At 41.0% G+C, this 22,013-nt stretch overlaps 1 protein-coding gene across 1 annotated transcript in view; it reads right to left on the reverse strand.

Moving 5' to 3' along the window:
- Window positions 1-755: 755 nt before the first annotated feature.
- The window catches only part of pdlim5a (PDZ and LIM domain 5a), a 56,924-nt gene continuing 35,666 nt past the window's right edge, over window positions 756-22,013 (reverse strand). Inside the window, exons 5-12 of the mRNA XM_061072116.1 lie at window positions 20,826-20,998; window positions 20,373-20,409; window positions 8,512-8,591; window positions 5,462-5,663; window positions 4,071-4,251; window positions 1,657-1,777; window positions 1,157-1,272; window positions 756-845 (exon numbers count right to left, since the gene is read on the reverse strand). Coding sequence (XP_060928099.1) covers window positions 756-845; window positions 1,157-1,272; window positions 1,657-1,777; window positions 4,071-4,251; window positions 5,462-5,663; window positions 8,512-8,591; window positions 20,373-20,409; window positions 20,826-20,998 — 1,000 coding nt within the window. The remainder of the gene's footprint in view (window positions 846-1,156; window positions 1,273-1,656; window positions 1,778-4,070; window positions 4,252-5,461; window positions 5,664-8,511; window positions 8,592-20,372; window positions 20,410-20,825; window positions 20,999-22,013) is intronic.

Here is a 22,013-nt window from a genome sequence, read left to right on the forward strand (position 1 = left end):
GTTCTCTCAGTGTTAACCGGTTTCACACAACAAATTGAAAATAAAACGCCTTCATTTCATTCATTTAAAAAAAGAAGTTGAAATAGAACTCATTTAAAAATTTAAAAAAGTTTAATTTAAGCATTTGTCAAAGGCAACAGCTTTAATCATCATTCAGCCCAAATTATATAAAAACAGCTTAAACTAGTCATAGCTGCTGCTCAGACTGTAATTTGATTTCAACTACAAAAACATGAACACCAAAAAATAAAAGCCTTCTTTGGATAATGTTTGATATACTTTGCTCTCATTGTTTCCATATAATACGGGTATGAATATATCACTTCACACATCTCTGGTACTGTCTAATGACAATGAGTGATGTGTTATTTAACATTTAAGAACAGAAAATGTGATGAGTCACCAAGGTCGTGCCACTAATAAAGTCAAGATCCAACTCTGGGTTTCACAGAATCTCAAATTCCAGATGGAAACGAGTCTGGAGGTATTTCCATTGAAAATTGGATGAAACTGAGAAGAGTCATTATAAACTGTGAGCCGTATTGCTGCATCTCAAAGGGATAATGAAAGCAAATGTAAATCGTGTTTTCTCTACAGTGCCTGCATATGGTTGAATAAGCTCCCCAGGAGACACCACTGGGCATGAATGAGTATTGCTTGAGTTGTATTGTTGGACAAACTAATCAATAAAGTAAAAGAACCTCTCAACCTATCAAATGTTCCACTGCCAAAAAAATTTGAGAAGTGTCCGAGATTTAAATCTTGATCGTGTGAGCATGTTTCTTGCAGAGAGGTTTGTCTTTCTTGGAGAAGAAGGTCTGTCCTTCCAGCGTGGTGCAGCACACCTACAACAAACACCATGAACACACAAACACACAGGTTACACGAGTGAAGTTGTCTGGAATACTTTAAAACATCTGACTGTGATCCAAACACACCATTTAATGGGAAACTTTGAATACAAGGTAAAATTCACAAAAAATATTTTTCGTTTCACATTAAAGAGAAACAATAGATTAATCACTGAGTAAGAAAATCTAAAAACCCAAATATCATTTAAGAATTCTTGTCTAAGCCTAGCCCACAAATGTGAGGTCAGGATATATACATGTGTAAACAGGATGCACTCTGACTGGTGTCTATGATTCACACTTACAGCACAAGCAAAGCAGGTGTCGTGCCAGGTGAAACCGAGGGCCTCCAGGAACTTGTCTCCAGCCTCGATGGGGAACTCACAGCCATGGCAACCAGTCCCAAACAAATTGTAGAAATCTTTTTTAGCAACAAGAAAAAGACCCAATGAAGCATGAGTACAGGGATCATAAATGGCAGTGGACAGTCACGAGAAATTCTTTACACCAGGTCAAAAAATAAATAAATAAATATTTACTAACAATTTTTGAAACTAACAATTTAGTAGCACTTAAATGGCACTTACTTATAGCATTTTGCAGATTTGCTTTATTTTTGAAGAAATTGTACTTTCTTGATTCTTGTTGTTCTTGGTTTGTACCCTCGGGGTTGAATGCACTTATTGTAAGTCGCTTTGGATAAAAGCGTCAGCTAAATGAAATGTAATGTACTGGAATTCAAAACAGAAGACTACTCGTGTCTTTGTGGCCAATCAGCACGTTGTCCAGAGTCATCACCGCTCACCTTGCTCACAGTACGGTTCTCCATCCTCCAGATGGAAGGTGTTGTTTCTGATTGGCTGCTGACAGCTAGCGCACTGAAAGCAGTGCACGTGCCACGTCTGCTTGAGGGCATTGATCACCTCCTGAGCACAGACACAAACAAGTTGGAGGCAACATACAATGACTTCTCTCTCTCTCTCTCTCTCTCTGTGTGTGTGTGTGTGTGTGTGTGTGTGTGTGTGTGTGTGTGTGTGTGTGTGTGTGTGTGTGTGTGTGTGTGTGTGTGTGTGTGTGTGTGTGTGTGTGTGCGTGTCTCTCAGTCACAGTCTCTGGAAAGTTAGATCCACTAGAAAGCATGGTGGATACAATGGCAACCATGTTACTGTGCTAATTAAATCAAATAACTTTTGCTTTTATGAATCAATCTCTATTTGATCATATTTGATAAATCTATTTGTTTAATAGGTGTCAGGAATGAACAAGCTTTCTTACAGTCTGACCTTTTAAATATGACATTTTTTTTCATGTGGGCCTCGTGACGCAGCTTAAAATAGACATTCTGCTTTCTTTCCCACCCAAACTGTGAGAACAAGAAAGGACAGGGGATCAATGGAGGGTTGGTGGGTCGCAGTGAAACGAAGGATTACGGGAGAGGGAGTGAGAAAACAAGTTAATAAGAATCCGTAAGCTGGTTGAAGATGTGTGAGAAATAGAGGGTTGAAAGGGATCAAGGCTAAAGAGGTTAGAACATGTGAGGGATTAATGTCAGAGCTGCTCCGAGAGCACAGATCTCAGCTTCCTGACGCTGTGGGTTCAAGCGACACCTGCAGCCTGTGGGCCTCTAAGCCTTATTCTCCTAACACCTGAACCTTTACTGCATTCCAGACTTGGGCAAGTGGCAAGTGTTCAACTTTTCCCATTGGCTGTTCCTCTTTCAAAAACGGTTTGGCGTTATTTGCAAACAGTAACCATGACAATGACATCATCTGGAATACAGACTTATGTGTGTTATTCGCTTCAGTGCTTTCAGCTCAGGTGTTTGCCAAGTTCTGCTCACCTGCTGAAAAGTACATGCAGCAGGAACATGCAGCTTAAGTGGAAACTACTGGCGTTCTGCTGAATCAACAGTCTGACGACACTGTCAGCAGCACAGCAGGAGAGACACTCTGTACGGCAGCAGGATTTCATAACTGAGCTACGACCAAGGCATCGGCTTAGTGTATGAAAACGAAACAAACAGTCAAATCTTCACAGTTCAACCATACATTAGGTTTAATCCAGTCTTTGTTTCCCGCACTTTTAGGGTTGGAGTGACCCTGGTCTCAAATACATACCATACAACAGCTCTTTACTTACAATATGAAATATTATAATCCAGATTTTAAAGCTCCATTGAAAGAGTGGAGAATGGACCAAGTAAATTTGGTCTTTAAGTCTTTAATTTATAGAAGTTTGGCATCAATTAAACCCCGCCACCAAAAAAATAACTGATAGTGATCCTTCTTTAAAGAAGCGTGTTGAGAAATAAAGGCAGGAATTGAGAGTATGTAGAGAAACTCATTCCATTGTAGTATTAACCGTAATACTATAGCCAAAAACATAAAATTGTTCATTTTGGTTGATAATAATAATTCTAATCATAAATGTCATATTATTATTTTTCGGGGGTTTAAAGACTGATCAGTTATGTCTCATCTCTTCACTGTGCTTACACAATGATTAAGAATTGTGTAAGCATATACAATGCCTATATCCCTACTTAATACACACACATGCGTTTAAACATTGGGCCAATTTCCATTTGAACTTTTAATGCTTTAATCACAAATTCAAGATGTGTCGTTTTTAATTTTGAAAGTCTGATATCTTCATTTTGGATTTCAATACACATGTTCAGAAAGTGCTGGCCACTATGGTTCCAATTGTTCCCATCAAAAGCCTCAAAGGCTCATCTAGGCTCTTTCATTAAAAACACATTTGAGTGAGTTTAATGAAAAGTGGAAAAATACAAGGACGTACCGGACGTACTAAAGTTGTTAGGAGGGACAGGTTTGTGCTGAATGACACGGAGGAGGACAATCCCTGCTGGTCTCCAAACCCCAGGGGGAGTCACGCACAGTGTCAGTGTTGTACAGTAAGTGAATGGTGCCAATGGAAAATCTTCAGACAAATGTTGAAAACAGTGAAGCTTTTCTAAATGTTATCTTTCCCCGAACTGTGATGGAAGTTTATCTGTCGTCTTTATAATGTTTTGCTTTTAATTACAGCTTTGCTATGATTAAATAGCTGTTGAATAACTATCACAGCAGCCAAATGACAATATGATGAGTGCAATGTTAACGAGCCATCACCTTTACACACGCATACACACACACTCTCACGCACAGACACACATACACACACCATACAGCTCCATTTCCCCTCACACTAACTCACCCCCAGTATCTTGGCCTGGCAGCAGCTGCATGTTGGAGCGAAGAAGTCTTCATAGCAGTGTTCACAGTAAACACATCCCTGCTCCTGCACAAAGCCGATGTCTGCCAGGGACGTGCGGCAGTGGGCGCAGTTAAACTCCTCCTTGTGCCACGATTTACCCAGTGCTACTAAAAAGGGTCCTCTGTAAAAACGAAAAAGCAGAGACAAAGGGATAATTGGAAAGTTGATTTGACTTTAACCTATTTAACCTATACCCAAGAGACACGTTATTAAATACCTGTAATATCATAAAGTGATTTGAAGGACATCTAATCATATATAAAGTACAGAATATCCTCAACAGTGCTTTGTCTCATTAGCATGCCGACAAGTAGCCACGAGAGGCTAAACAGGCAAACTGCATATGAATAAATGATGAATGTGAGTAATGTCAGTCACTACCCAGAGACAGAAGGTCACATCATCAAATGAACAGCTTAATAGACAAACGGTTCAGATATGACCATGCATGATAATAATAATAAAAAAAATGATATTGGTGAGGTTGGAGCAAATCAGCGTTTGACTTATGTGCCAAATTAATAACCACCACCTCAGCCCTGTCCACTCAGATGTACGAAAACAGCAGAGACTGATCTACTCCACATAATAGCTGTACTTCTCTGAGCTGACTCCGATACTGACCCTGATGGGCACTGTAGCCTGGCAGTCGTTAGCGTGAGAGCAACACTATCCCTGGTGATATGTAATGTAAGGTGACACAAGATGCGATAACGATGGGGTTCGGGCAGACGGAGAAGAGACACTTTATCCGGTTGGAAAACCAAACAATCTTCAGATACTTGTACTTTAATTTCATCATCATGTTCTATTCTACACCCAATAGATTCTCCATTTCTTAGTCCTATGAATTATCTTAAAATAGGAGACTGAGAGAAACCCAACAGGAAAATCAAGGGCTGGTATCATCCTATTATGTGAGTATTGAATGGACACACGCACAATAAGACACCTGTATCCTTGTCTGCATCTCAGTCAGATCTTTAGCTCTACAGTTTCATACGCAGATTAATTACTGGAGATGCTTTCAGGTTAATTATTTTAAGTGCGTAACCGTGTCACTAAGTAATTAAGGAGTGGAGGTTAATTCATTTGCTTGAGTACGAGATAATATATCTGCAGCCAAATTGAGCAGTGACACAGCAGTATAAGGGCATGAAATGATGGCGGATGATACATGTGCACTGTTTTCTTTCACAGTTTTAAACATAAAGGGTCATGAAAGCCTCTTTACTTCCTGGTGATAATGCACACTGGTCATCTTAATGCTGCACTGATATTAAGAACAAGTTTTCGGTAAAGTTTCCTGACTGAATTCAGATTTTCCTCACCTGATGACCTGGTTGCAGTGGCCACACATGGGCGTACGAGTCCCTGCAGGAATGTGCTCGGCCATTTGGACCAGGGTGTCCTCCTCTGTAGGATGGGGCTGAGGTACAGGACGGGCTGGGACAGGACCCCTCGGGACACTGGCACTGCCGTTACCCTTCACACCGAAAGACGGAAGGATCAAACCGGCCCGCGGGCGTTGACCTGTTGGCGTCAGGAAAGGAAAAACAGGATAAATGAACAATGAGACGTGTGGAGATTAAAACAGGATGAGAAAGTGAACAACTTCAGCATCACAAAAGACGAACATCTGCAGTTTCTTCCCAGGTGTGTACGTTATTTGACCACTGCCCTGTTTGTCTACATACTCAGCAGGTGTCATGGCGGTGCACACAGCAGGTTGACTGCAACTGTCACAACCAAGGATTCACCACATCAATTTGTGAGCGACACACAACATATTTCATTCTACTTCCAACACATTCCTCTGGTGAATGTACATGCATCCACATGACCAAGCACACACACCACACACACACCACACACACCCGGACCACCAAGACATTCCCTCGGTTAAAACCCAGACACCTGGCTAAACATGTAGTTTGGCGTTTGATGTCCACACTGTGGATGGAAAAGTGTTTTTGTGTGTTTGTGTCTGCATGGTTCAGGGAACGGCTACTTTTGGAGCTCGGCTTTACCCTTAAATGTCACGTTGGAGTTTGTCTGTTTGGGCAAAGAGCAGAGCTGCGTTTACATTTAATGTCGAAGCTCGTTGGGTAAAACCTCATCATAAAAAATAGAGGGCTTAAGTTGAAACGTGTGTTTGACAGTCCTTGAGGGAGGCTAAAAGCTTTAAGATGCCATGGACATTAATGCTTCATCACTGTTACACGACTTGACCAACATTCCTTTCTAAAAAAAAAGGTGGCACACATTTTTTTACATGAAAGGAAAAGACAGTTTTTACGTTTCTTTTGTTTTTGTCGATTTTATACTGTACCTGACAAATTATTAATCACGCTGTGAAGAATGAGCTTCAGGAGGCTTTATTGTGAAGTCGAAGCTTCTGAAGGAACATGGGAAGCCGGTAAGTGAAGGACATAGATGACTGCATTAGTGCGGCTCTGTGTTTCTGCATTTTAACAGTGCCGATATTGTTTTACAGCGGGCATTAGCAACACGCCAGCTGCTGGAGACCTGGTTTCCTCAGCGGCTGCTCGAGATTTAAAATGGGTCAGCGGCCTGCTGCTGCTGGGGCACCACACGGGTAGCAGTATATTTTCACGATCCTGAGTCCCGGGGTAAGTGACTGCATTTACGATTTGTGCTGAGCAGCACTTACACCAGCAGGAGAAGGGCAAGGAGAGGACTTCAGCTCAGGCTTAGAATAAACCTGAACTGACAAACTGTATTTATTTATTGTAAGCATGCACATTAGAAGCAGAATAATGAACATAACTGACACTCAGTCTCTTGAATCTATAAAGGCTGAACAGAAATTGCACTGCTGCTCCGTGGGATGCCTTTAAAACTTTATTCACAACTATCGACGGGTCCCTTCGGTAAATATTATCCTTCTGAGAGAGTCGGACTCCTGCATGTGCGGCTGAGCGAGGCGCCACGGGCAGAGTGGGGCCTTCACGTCTGCTTAATGGGCTTCCACAGAGGAACAAGAAGAGAAAAGAAAGTCTGCTATGACCTATTTCACAACATATGTCACGCTTCAACCATGGAAAATAAGCATCTTTCCCCTTGCTAACTGGCTGCAACAACATTCAATCCAGCAGCAGTAAATCAGTTTCACACGATGCCAGGATTGGGAACCCAACACTTTTTTTGTGTGTGTGTGTGAGGAGAAACAACACTTTTTTCACTGTAGGAGGGAATGTATTAATCAACCGAAAAACATACTTAAAAGAAGGTTTAGCTCAATTCCTAATGGAGGCTATTTTTAGGATTCTATTTGGGGGAGTCTAGTTTCGGGCAGGTCTGTATTTCCCCTGACTTATGCTAAGAAAACAAGCTCAGGCACCTTAGATGATTGTACTGCGGTTGTTAATTTAGTTTAAAAAAAGCCTAAAGTAAAAACAACTCATACGTAGCTGTACAGATATACTTCTGTTGGATTTGGCAGCCTGTTTAATTCAGTGTTCCACAGATTTCATGTAGCTATTGGCTCAATGAATAAACAAGGTATTTTTGTCACTCAAAACCATGTTTTATATAGATATAGTGTATGACAGATATGCTAATTTGGGTGTGTTTAGTCATATGAGGCCAATTGTGGCTTGGTCCAAGATGCATAAATCACATTTTATACAGGGTGTAAGAAATGACACCTGGCAATGGTTGTAACCAGTGCTCATTGTGAGTGTGTTAAGGAAAACCCCTTTAAGGTATGCTGTGATACACTGGTGACCTGTCGAGAGACCAATATCAGCTGGGACCATATAGAAAATGGATGGATGGACGGAGACATACACACACGCACGCGCACACACACACAAACACACACACACAGTCATGTTTCCATTACTTCAGAGATACTAATATTGCTTTCTTTGAGATTTACTCAAACCTAAACTATAGTTGTCACCTGCCTAACCCTTACCCTGACCTTAGCCTCAACCTTGCCGTAACTTCAACCTTAAAACACATCTTAACCTTAAAATCTTATCATTTATGGTATGATTTTGATCCCATAAGGAAAACAAGTACCTACGATGTGACGTGTAAACAGACTTAGGTCCCCACATGAGATATACCTGGATCATACACACAAACACACACACACACACACACACACACACAATTTGCTCTCCCATCCTTACACAACACTGTATTGACTTCCATTCTGAACCAGAACCTTATCCCTAACCTTAACCATGACCTCAGAAATTACGTTTGCCTCATTAGCATTGAGCTTTGGTCTTAATGAGTTCTATTGGTCCTGACAAGGTCAATGTTTTTATGCTGGAAAAGGGACCCTGAGAGGTAACAAAAACAAGTGTACACACACACACACACACACACACACACACACACTTACCGTGGCTTGCAGCAGGTACTTTAATCATGGTTTTGACAACTGCCGTCTCGTGGCTGTTGAGTTGAGGCTCGCCGTCCTCACTGTGCAGAAACACAGAATGGAAACACAAATGATATGGAAATTACTTCATATGTTTTGTAATTGAATTCATAATTAAAAGCAGTACACCAGAAACAACTGCCACTGCACATTCATTGGAACATTAACTGTACTTGCGTTGCCTGGATAACAAAATGCAAAGTTATTATTGGCTTCTGCTCATCCAGAGAGATGAATCATACAGCAGGAGAATGTAAACTGTAATTTGCACAGAAAATACTTCAGCACAGTCGGATTTACACGTTCCTGTTACAGTGAGACAGACTCCAGACCACCTACCTGCTGACCGAGACATATACGCTACCAACCAAAACACAGATTGCAACCACAGCCAAACGTCCTGATTGTGAGCACAGTGTGTGCACATAGCTGTTGCCATTCACAGCAGAGTCCAGGCAACATCAGGCCAGATGAGGGAGAAGGTATGGGCTCGTTTGCACAGCACTAATAACACAGCACGGCCATTTAAACCTGATGCCAGGATATCAATTTATATGGTTCAATAGAGAGTAATTGTCTCGAGTGGAGTGAGACGTAGCATGGTGTAATGAAGCAACGTGCCCAGTCCTGATATGCAAACAAATGCCAGACTTACAGAACTAATGATGGAGAGGAGACAAAGTTCTTGTGGAAAATCTGACCACATTCAGTCCACTGTATTATCTGTAGGCTCTTACAACAACTGCTGCATATAGAGAATAACAGTCTCCGCCCACTTTTAGAAGGGCTCTGGTTTCCGGAAGTAAATCCCCCGTTAATTTTCTCAATTAACATTTCAGGAAATCCTCATTAAAAGAGTTATAAACCTGGAACCTGGCCGACCAGAGACGGTCATAAAACATTTGATCCAGAGCAAAAATAAATATTGGTAAATGGGGAAAAAAGGCAAGTTGGAAAAGTGAAGGAACTACACATCCCATAATAACCACTGTTAATGATCACTTTCCAATGACTTCCAGTGTACATGATGTTTCATAAAGTGTATCGAATAGTAGCTTAGTGTATTGACGGGGAACTATCTGATCATAGCCGACAGTTGAGCTTCACCAATAAGAAATGTCACTACTACACCTGAGGATTATGGGTAATGTAGTACTTATTCTTAACATACCAAATAAAACACGTGTTTCTTAAAAACACAGGTGATGTTATACGACTAAAATATTATGGCTGATAATCAAAATCTCTCTTCAGAAAACAAATGGGTGTTGAGTTCAGTAGAGGTAAACACTGCTGCCTCCTCCTTCATTTGAAATTTGAAATGTCCCTTCTGAATGCATACGAGTTTGGACACTTGGGTCAAATACTTCTTGTAAGAGACTGTAGAGAATGTTGTGGTTCCACATCAGAAAACCCAAGACACTAAATCAAATGGTGAAATAGAAAAAAAACACAGTGGGCACGGCAGTTATTCACAAATAAAAGCAGACAACCGCGGTGCTGTGGTAAATCGCCAATTCGTTTTTAATGGGTGTGAATTAATTAGCACACAGTGATATATTGTGTCTCTAAACACACAGTTTAATATCCCAGACATTGTTTTGAGGACTTGATCCACACGTTCTAAGGCAACACATGTTTTCTGAGGGCAACATATTCTTTACCAGGGTCACACATTCCCTCTCAGGTCAAACTGTTCTCTGGTAAGGAAAACATGTGGCTCTGGGCAAAACACTCCCTCGTGATGCAAACATTTCTCTACTTGGTGAGGAGGTTATTTTGTCATAGTGAAATATTATTATTTAAAAAAAACTACATCTCTCGTGATCTATGTTATGAGCAACACACTTTGCTTGCTCTGAGAAAAAAAAAGTGTCCCTTGACAAAATCTCTAATGGGAAGTTTAGGGATTTATTGATCAATTATCCGTTTATTATCTGGCTTTGAATTCATGTGAAGGAGCAAAGCAAAATGTCTCTTCAATCAAATTTTTCCCTTAGGCCTCAAACTTTCTGCTGCCTTTAAAAGTGATGCAAATGAATAACTTCTCTATGAGTAAGATCAAGTGTGTGCATGTCTCTTTTTGTGAACACTTCAAGTAAGTGTGTGTGTGTGTGTGTGTGTGTGTGTGTGTGTGTCTGTGTGTGTGTGTGTGTGTGTGTGTGTGTGTGTGTGTGTGTGTGTGTGTGTGTGTGTGTTCATCAACGCCGGCCGAGGAACTTGGGTGGGCCAAGAATCTCTCCCCAGATGCATAACATCCATCACGCGGAGCCGTGGCTGATGCCAACAGTTGGATCGCTGCTGTCTTCTCCTTGTGCCTGACTGTTAGTGGACTCATGGGAGGCAAGTGTTGTGGCAACTGGAGTCACAGATACAGTGAGCTGTGCCTGTAGGTTTTGTCGGCGTGTGAAAGAAAGTGAAACAGAAGAATTGAGAGTGTGTGATAACGTCCGAGTGATGTGGGCTGTTAGACATAAATAGAAAGATGAGGAGGAATGCCTCTGTAGATTCTCTGTGTTTTAGCTGCCCACAATTCATTTGACCACACAGGACAATAATATCATGAAATGCTCCCTACAGAGCAGAGGAGGGGGTCCACTGGAGCCCCTTTTCTACTGGTTAAAGAACCCCATTTCACATCTGGCTTTTGTCTGCAATAGAAATGGATTTAAACGGCATTCACTCCCGTGTCAAATGACTCTGTGGTAGACACAGGTTTTTAATCGTCTCCGGCTCCGATCGGCAGCAATGGAAACGTGAAACCAGAGTGAATTTGCTAATTTGGCAAGACAACGAAGTGCGAAAGAGCCTCAGCAGTTGGTGTGCTGGTGATGGTGAACGTGATGCACCAGGGGGACAAAACACAAACTTAGTCATGGGAAAGGATTCAATCTTCTTTTTTTAATGGGTTTACCTGCATTTGAAAACCCACGGATGCCCTGTAAAGTAGGTATTGGTTTACCACCCAAACGTAAAGCTCTAAAACTAAATTGATTCAAACCTAATTTCTGCCTAGTTGAGTTCTTTGTGGGACAGATGTACAGGTCACAAGAGGAGAGATTTACCTAAAGACATAGACAGCATTGACGGGGGAGGAGAAAAGAGGGTCTCCCTCTTCTGTGGCAGACTGATGCCAAGACACCCTTTGGTGTAAGAAGAAAAACATTAAAGAAACATTAAAGAAATAAGGAATAACTTTGAATACAGGAACACAAAGTTGGTTAGACGGCTGCCAAAGTGGCTTTTCCACGCTCTTCACACGTACATATAACTGTTATATTTAGTAGTTGTTATATTTGTTGTGCTGTTGTTTAAAAAACAAATTTGACTCTCATCTGTCTTCTGAATAGTAAACACAGTGATATGGAGTGAAAAACACAAACCACAGTGTAATGACAAACATTGAGATAAATGCACCCAGTGGCTGGTTGATTGGTTCCAGCTAATCAGACTATCGCTGTCAGACTGTGGGACATCGCTCTTCATTCTCATCATCAGATCATTTGACCATCTGCAAATAAACTTCTTGTATCCACAGCCAGAGATAATAAATTAATGGGTACAGGAAGTAGGATCAAAATTGCCAGTGAGCTGCAAATGACTATTTCCTTCACACCAATATGCATGCAATTTGTTGTACTCTAATTTGCTGCAATCTTGCAATATGCTTGTAACTTTTTGAATAACGTGATTTGCGATGGTAAACAGGTTGGTAAATCGCGTTAGTTACATGAGAAAGTTTCTGCTTCATAAACCAAACTAATTTCACAAAATGGAAAATTGGAATTAAAAAAATTGGAAAGAAAAAATAAAAACTTCCCTGAAAACATCAAGCAGAATGGTTTTCATCATACTATTAAACTTGTGTTATTAAGGGTATACAAATTAATTTAAATGTGTGTTACTAGCAGTCTATGAAACTCTAAGGCCTTCTCCAAACTCACACTGGAATATTTTTAAAATGCTATTTTTGAGGAAAAAGGTTGTTTTGCAAAACATCTGCTTTAGTGTGGGCAGGGCGTGAGACTTAAAGCTACGGCGCCATCTATTCACATTATCTTTGAGAACAAGCTCGCCCCATTCATTTCGCATTAGCTACTGTAACCGGCTAACAACAGGTGACAAATAGAGCAGGAAATAAGGTGCTCCCCAGTCCTTCGTTCATTAGAGCCAATTACAGTGCAGCTCGTTAATATTCTCCACCAATCAGGCCAATTAGACAGGAACCTAATTGTATTCCACAAGACTGTGATTGGTTGATTAATGGAGAGTCCCACTGTTTTGCTTCAATAGTAGCCAGTTAGAGCAATGACCATCTGGATGAGCCACATATGGACCTGGTTAACTGAAGGGATAATTAAAGAGGAACTGGAGGAAGAAGTGAGTGAGGGACACATTTATTTTCTGTTTATTTGTCTTTCTCTCCTGTTCTCTTCTTGTATTCTCACTTTCTTGTTTTTATACCAAGTGCGAACCTTGGACTTTACACTATTGCACTGCATCATAATCCAATCAGTGGCCTTGCTTTACATCCCTGTTATTGTCTCTTGTTTGTCTTCTCTCTTCCGTCTATTTTCAGAGCGGTGTGCTGCCTGATAATGAGACTGCTTGTTTGCTGGTATTAAGCGATAATGAGGAACAAAACCAAAAAAAAATTCAGCCCCCTAACTGTTTACATATGTAAAGTAACCTCATGTGTATTGTAACTCCAAAGAGAACTTATTATGCGTCCCATGATTGTGTTGGCTTTGTTTGAACATTGAACAAATGGTCCATTAACATAGCTGAGTGCTGTCCAGCAGCTCTCTCCAACACATAACAGATGGTCTATAATTTAGCAGCGTGATATTCTTTGGATCAAGTTCAAACCTCACACGCTACACAATCCATGCATATGCATTCACACACACACACACACACAATGACAAAGACACCAATCAGCCCACTCGCTCAAAATTGTCTTTCTCATACAAACGCGCACACACACAGGCGCACACACATTTCATACATCAAGGTTTAAATGTGTACAGTTGTGTCCACCAGCCAATGACTGATCTCTGTGTGAAACTGCCAAGTGGTTTCTCAGTGACCACAGAAAGTCAGAGTTGGTATGAGTTGTCTCAACAGAACCATATGGGCCGTGTCTTTTGGAGCTGGCATGGTTTGAGACGACATGGCCTTTTCGCAGCCATGACGGCCATGTTCGATCATAGACTGCATACAAAGATGGACGACACGTCTCCACTTCATCCTACTGTACAAGAATGAACTCAAAATACAATCGGTATATAATTTGGTAAAAAAATTACTTTTTTACAGTCCAAACCTGTATGGAAAGACCCAAAATGAACACTGTAAGCAGAATACTTGATCACTATAACCTAATGATACCACCGCTGCCTCATGTTTGGCATCAATAATGCTGTCAATCTTTCAATACAGACTATGGTTTATGAGCTATACTGCAGCCGGCCACCAGGGGGTGATCACTCTTAGGGAGCTGTTGTATTGTTCATCTTTATATGCAGTCTGAGTTCAATGGACACAATCCACACTGTGGATAATATATGCTAATTTTCTTTTAGCATTAATATCATTAAAATTTTTAGAAGATTGAATAACCTGCTACTCCACGAGAGCTCAGCTGCGACATTAAATTTAAGACATTTTCCAATACTAGTCATCTTCCTTGTTGGTGATGTGGGTATTAGTTGATGAGCACTATGTTTGAGAAGCTGCATGCATCACAAAACACTGGTGAGCACAATTAAAGATCCAAGTGATGTTATACTGTATCTCATTATTTTAAAACAACATGACATGATGCTTAGCATGCAGCTCTGCATGTTTCCTGGAAGCAGACCTGGACAAAACAATTTTTAGACAAAAATGACAACAATAATGATGATTAATCATTGACAGTTTTTTCAATGTTTTCAACCTGAATCAGTGTTTTGTCCAGGTCTGCCCTGTATACCTCTTGTTCTTCGGCAGGTGAAGCTCACTGAAGCGGCGGCGCTTCTTCTTTTTCCTCAGGAACAGCGGTTAAGCTTGAATCACTGGAGTGATGAGCAGGGCGTCCAATAGGGACAGAGACGCTGCTTTCTCAGGAGGCCTTACACTGCTCTGATAGGATGTTCTGACCAGCAAAAAGGCAGAAGACGATGGAACCAAGATGCCGATTGTGAGAAATAATAACAACACAAAAAATGAGAAAAGAACGGTAAATTAAAAGACGAAGACGTTGGAGTACACTAAATGTCTGGATTCACCTGATTTACCTTGACTGAACTGGACTACGACATTTTGGCTGTGTCTGTCTCATCAGCTGTTTGGGGGCACTGGGAGTGAGGGGAGGTGGAGAGGGGGCTGCTCTGGGCAAGAAGTCCAGAGGACATGACAGGAGCTCTCTTCTGTTTACACACACACACACACACGGACACGCAGACACACACACACACACACACACACACACACACACACACACACACACACACAGACACACACACACACACACACCAAAGACTAAATGCAAATCACAACTCAAAATCGAACAAGCCGACCAAGCCATGTATCAGCAGTGTGAGGTGTGTGCAGGGTGGGTTACACAGTAAAGTTGTAGGCTTCCATATGTTTCCACAACATAACCATTTGTTGAGGAGATAACCATGAGGAGATATTGAAACTATCAGTGGGATTAGTTTCAATACTGCAATTGCCAACAACACAGCCATACAATCAGAAACACACCACAACATCCCTTTGCACTTGGAGTCTTCACTCTCGGTGTTTGACTTCGAAATTCACTAAGCCTCATGAGGATTGAACTCTTATTAGCCTACAATCTTGCGAGCAGTCTTCTAACACTATGAGCTATTTGGTCCGACAGCTGACTCTCATTTCCTAAAGCTGTCGTATGTTTATTTTGGTTGTTGGACTTTACAAACTCACTGCAGATCCTGAGGATTGAGACCTCAAGATTCCACTCCTGTCTGCCAAGAACAGAAATCGGAGGATTCAGTGGGCACAGGCTCATCAGAAATGGACAGGTGAGGAGTGGAAAATGCAAAGTGTAGGCTTGTCTGAGTTTCTGTTGAGGCATTCAGATGGTTGGGTCAGAATTTAGCAAACAGCATGAACCCAACCTGCCTTTGGCCAGTTTTAAAGTTTGGCAGTGCAGTGGTGAGGGTAACGTTTATTTAACTGCCAGTCAATCATTGTTTAAAATCCACAGTCTATCTGAGTATTGTTGATGACCATGTGCATCCCTGAACAGCCATATTTACATCTGCTAATGGCTACTCCCAGCAGGATAAAGCATGATGCTGCAATATCTTGTGGAGTCAATGCTAGAAAGATAATATAAATGCATACATACACATTCACACACATATGTACACATCCATGTACAATAAGGCAAAGGCAGAAGATAGAAGCATGAGAAAGCTAGTGAAATTTAAAGAAACTGCGTGTTATTTTCCCAAGAACATTGGAAGGAAGGTGAATTGTTTTGCAGTTTAACTTTGTACCTGAGAGGTTTGGTAGAGAGAAGATGATGACGAGCTGATAAATGAGACAGATGAGTACTGACTTGGACCGGGGAACTGAGAAGAAAGAGAGGAAAAGCTGCACAGACTGGAGAGAGAGTTAGAGTCAATGATGTGTCTGCTGTTCAGATTTTTACTGCAAATACAGTGCTGCACCTGTGTTGAGTTGAAACGTGAAACGGAGGTTGCATTGTCCTCAGAGACACAGTAGCCGGATTGTGTAATTTATGGTTGATATCATCACGGCCATTCAAACCGTTAATGGACTCGAACTTTTCCGAATCTGTGCTGCCCTCTAGTGGTTTCTCAAGAGAACTGCTGAACCCAAAACAACTGACAGAAAGGGGTTGTGGTCATTATAATCACAGCCTTTTCTACTATTAAACCTACATGAAACATTACAAACACAATTGACATAGTGAGAGTTAAGTGGAGCTGTGAGAGTTACATCTGAGGTGGACGCTCTATTGACAGAGACTGGATCAGAGCAGGTGCCTAGTGCTTGGATTTGAGATGGTCCAGATCTGCTCCCACATGAGGAGTATACTCCCAGTGTTTGGGTCAGTCATCGATACAAACAGGCAAAAAGGATGCTGGAGTCTGGGTCTTGGTCCTATAAAAGGATATGGACATGTTGGCTGGTAGAGAACAACTTTAGTAGAGCTGCCATTTGTCTTGATGGAATCTAAAAGCTGTAATGACGAGATAACGGGTTTTGAAATGGAGCTGAGCCATTATATGTTTAAGACCTAGAACATGAGCTAATGGGTCATCCATGCTGGACACATGAATTGGGCGTTTCTGACAAAACACGTCTACAGAGTTTGCCGATGGGACGGCGACTAGATGGTGAAGAAGGTGTCCTGCAGGTGGTATGTTGTTATGATTTGGGTTTTTAAGAGGCTTTCATGATTGGAAACAAGGACCACAAGTGGGTGTATAGATTCCTTCTCTGACCACTGCTGATTGGCTGATGAGGTTGCCGTCTGAGGCTGTGGATGATCAGTTTGAGCAGATGTGGGCGTGGCCTCTGCATCACTCAGGCTGCTGAAAGTTGTGAGTGAAACACCTACTTGGTCAGAAGACTGATGTGCCAGAGACCTGTTGCCAGTAGATAGCAGATAGCGGAGGATCATTTTGTTTGGTTCAAGTTCTGTTTGTGATTTCAATTAACAAATTAAATTGAACTTTTGATTAGTTTTAGTGTGAAAAAACATCAGAAGATGCACCTACGTGAATTTAGTGCTATAGCATGTCTCAAAAGTGTCTCAGGTTAAACTTCTAGGTTAGATAAACACCTTTTCCCACACAACAAACTAAAAATGATTAATTTCCAGTGATCAGATATAAGGGCATTTTTATGACTTCTATGTCTTTATGATATTTTGTGATTGTGGTGTAAAGGGGCAATTCACGGGGTTGGATGAAGAGGTGAAAATAGTGCCACAGGCTAAAATGACTTATACCTGAACCTCCCAATGTTTGTCTCAGAGTCAGTTAGACAACTAGAAGAGGAAAGAGGAAAGGAAGGAAAGAAGGTAAAGGAAGGAAAGGAAAGGAGGGGACACCAGACAAAAGAGAGAAGGAAACAAGAAAAACTCAACCACTTTATTAGCTACAATATAGAATGATACTTCAAATCAAAACACAGAAAAGGAAATTCAACACAATTGTAATCTAGAGAGGAAACTATTACTAAATACATGTGCAAATATATGTAAAGGCACTAGATAAATATTTTACATAGTAAAATAGCATTTATACAGTCACTTTGCAAACCATCAAATCACAACAACCTGATTTCTGAAAAGCATCAGCAACCAAGAAGCCTCTCTTACTCGCATATATACTATAGAAATATTTTATTATTATTATATTTATTTTTAAGTGTCAATCTGGATTGTCACACCACAGCAGCATAACATATAGTTTTTCTGACGTCATCATATTTCAAGACAGTGGTTATCAAATAGTTCCAATGCTGGCAGATAGACGGATGTAAACAAGCTTTTAAAGGTTCTAAATAGTTCTGAAGTGAGAAGTGTCAACATACAACAGTCCAATTGAAATCAAGGAAAGTTTGTGAGTTCTGAATGCACAAAACTTCAAAGAATCTCAGGATTAGCTGCCATCCTGCAAACCACACATCTTTCCCTTTACGCCATATCAGTGGTCTGGAGGAAAGTGAAGGTGAAACAACTGTGTGTTATTATAGTGCTTTTGTAAAAGAGATGGAGATTATTGTCAATGTTTTTTTTCATGCAGTTCTTCCTCATTTAGACAGTATGCAGGCTACGAGGATGTGGTGCACGTGTTTTATACGAGTAAATCTGTATTTCTCTGCATCATTTGCATTTCTTATAATTCAAAATGAATGAAAATCATTTATATTCTTTATATAAATCTATAACTTTCAGTGGTTGACTCTGCTTCTCTTTTCTTATTACTGTGGGAACAGGTTCTGTATCACAGCTATATGTATAGCATGTAAACCAGTACATGTATGTACTGGTTTACATAAAACATTTGTCAAAGTCTGCAGTGAAGACTGAGGGGGCAGAGATGTGGATAGGAAGCTCCACATCTAACAGATTGGATTGGAGCCCTCAGGGTGTCACTGACAACTGAAAAGTTATTTTCAACTTTCATTCTGATGATTCACTTTGAAGTTTATCCGTATGAAGATACTAAAACAACATCTCTGACATGATCACAGATACGCAACAAATGCACTTCAAGTCAGACTCAAAAATATCTGTATAATATAAAGTGAAAGCATAAACACACCCACAGCTAAAAGTGCGTATGTAGGCATCTATTCCTTTTTTTTTTTGGGGGGGGGGAGCAAAAGTTAAATAAAGGTCTGAATGAGGCACATAAAGTAACACATTCTCACACACACACACACACACACAAACACACACACACACACAAACACACACACACACATATATAATTCCTTTGCAAACTGCAGTATTTTAGCTTTTCTTCCAATTTTCCCATTAGTCAACAAGCTAGTATCCCTGCAACTGTCCAGTTCAGTAACAACTATGTACAGCAGTCAGCCTGATAGTAGGGTGCATATACAAACATAGGTGGAAACACACACGCACACACTCACACACACACACACACACACACACACACAGTCTACAGGACATTGAGGGTGCGAGCAGACACTCCATGGTGCCAGTCTCTCAGCTCGTTGTACTTAGGGCCGATCACCAACCGAGTGTTGGTCTTGTTGTCTCTGCCGTAACGGAGGAGGAGAGAGAAAGAAGGAAAACACAGCAAAAGAGAGAGGAAAAGAGGGATTTAGGAAACAAAGAGCATTTGCCCGTAAATCTGTCGACGAGACACTGCAAGCCAAACCACCAGGGAAGCTTGATGTTACAGACGCAACTGATACCACGCATAAAAAGCTGATGATACTCAGGAAACATTTAGATGGAGAAGATGGTAGCAGCTGTTATCTATGATCATTTGAATCAGGGTCAGTATGGACTGAAATTATGAGGTAATTTGACCGAGGGGTCACACACCAATAACTACACAGACGTGGAGAATGTCTGCATGTTAGCATCAATGATCACAGACAGTCAGTGATCACACGTGTCACCACAAAGCACCAGGAGCGACGCACAGCCAATGGATCACATGACAATGAGAGCACCACATTCAGGCCACCGTCGCCCCGGATCCCAAACACAGGTTAAACAACATGCGGCACTGCACCGGCGTCACGCCCAACAACCAAACGCACAAACAACCAGGAGGAGCACGCAAACCATCACAAACAGCCACACGTGGACTGGTATAAGCACAGATGGAGAAGCTCTCAGCGACTGGTGTGATAATCAACATTTCTTTCTGATATTTTGGCGCTATAATGAGAACTGACATCATGTGAAGAGCACACGGTTCTGGCTTTTGGCTTAATGGATCAAATGTGATCCTTCCTCCGCCGTCTAGACAGGAAGAGCCCACACATCATTACCACTGCCAGATTTACAGTCCGATTCTCTGTGAATCTGCTGAATCAATGTCGACTTTTACAGTTTACATTACAGGCACCCAGCGGAGAAGGTTAAATGATAGAACAGCATGAAGATTAAATGAAAAACATGAGATTTTCATCTGGAATAAGTAGTGTTACGCCAATAATGGAGAGAGTCAAACAAGCAACCGAATAAACAGATGAAAGGAAAACTGAGGGAGGCGAAAAAAGAAAATTGTGATTTTCAATAAGTCAGGGTTTTCATGCCATGCACTTACTTTGCCTTCTGTGCTTTTTCCTCTTCCTCATTTTGAGCTACAAGGGAGATAATGGGAACATGAATGAGTGTTTTGTGTCAAGAAGCTCAGAGTATGTTCAGTTCAGTCACAATTCTCTCTCATTCTCCCTGCATCTTCTAACATGCTGACTTCTGGGTGCTTGTGGTATCCAATAAAGTTTTGTGAGTGTCTCAATCAACCAATAGGTCCCATCAACCACCACCAGTGTCTAATATGCCACAAACAGCCTCAACCCCTTTCAAACTTGATGACTCTCATATTATTGTATCACGTTCTTTTCTTATTGTGCAAGGGAATACATTTTGTTACATTTTCCAATTTAAGTATCTCCTGAATGAACAACCTAAGTAGGAGCCACTGTTCTCAGAAGCCTCAGAAATTAAAAATTCTCTCAGAAGCAAAGATAATGTAGTAACGTAGTCTGTAATGTACCTTGCTCAGTGCCAGTGATCTGAGCCAGAATCTTGAAGGATCTGGACTGGGTGGTGCCGGTGCGAGGGCGCCAGTCCTCGGTGTCCTCCGTTATGCGCTTCCTGCTGGCGTCGGCGTGCGTGGGCACGTGGTAGAAATGGATGTCTGTTTCCACAACATGCTTCCTGGGAACTCTGGAGGAACAAGACGGATGACATCAGCAAATATGTTCTTAATTTTGCTGCCTCTCGTACAGCGAACAAAGTAACAAGAGATGAAGACTGTGATGTAATTTCCCCCGAGGTACTATACGCTATTAAAGTGAAATGTTTGATTTTGAACTCAGCAGAAACCTATAAAACATTTCATACTTCTAGAATGACTATGTATGTAGGTCATGAGATGCTCCGTCCACCAAAGTGTGTTAAGAGGAAAAGGTATGTTTAGCTTGTTATTAGTAAAGAAGTTTAAATTAATACACAGTGAATGTATTGACATGATTTTCTAATTCAGTTAGAGGATTTGTTAGATCATTACAGGTTACATGGGATGAAAAGGTGACATTGTCAAAGTACTAGTCAAGGAGTTGTGCTTATTAGAAAAGAACAAGGTTTAAAAATTTTGCTTTTGTTAAATGAATTTGGTTTCTCGACTGATACCTTGGGGCCTGAGGTTTTCTTGAAAATCAACGACAGAGAAAAACAGATAAAATAAGGACAGGGGAAAATAAAACGGAAATATTCATTGGACACAACAGAGTTACGACTTACTTCAAAATACTTTGAGGTCCACTAAAGAAGGAGGAAAAGAGAAGAGATAGAAAAGTGAAGATTTGATAAAGAGATAAAGAATGAATCAAGAGGAAAGTAGAACACATGGACCCACACCGTCCAATGCATGCACAACACAGACATAGACTGTTAATCACAACAGTATGATTCAATTTTTAAAAGGAGTCAGTTCCGTTTTGAGCCACATGGTAGTGCTGTTGACTTGTCTTTCCTTCTGCGAAGGGAAAGTCATCCATCATTCAGACAGTTATGGGAAGTGTTGAGATGTATGTTTGGAGACAAATGGTATGAAAAACATGCACTTTGGTTTGGATGAGTAATCAGCTTGATTACAATTCAAAGCGTGTGGTTTGTGTTAGCGTGATTGCATGATGAGAAAAAAACACGACTCTCAACCACAAACTCTCTTGGCAGCAGC

The sequence above is a fragment of the Limanda limanda genome, chromosome 5 (genome assembly GCF_963576545.1).
Source record: "Limanda limanda chromosome 5, fLimLim1.1, whole genome shotgun sequence".
Classification (NCBI taxonomy): domain Eukaryota; kingdom Metazoa; phylum Chordata; class Actinopteri; order Pleuronectiformes; family Pleuronectidae; genus Limanda; species Limanda limanda.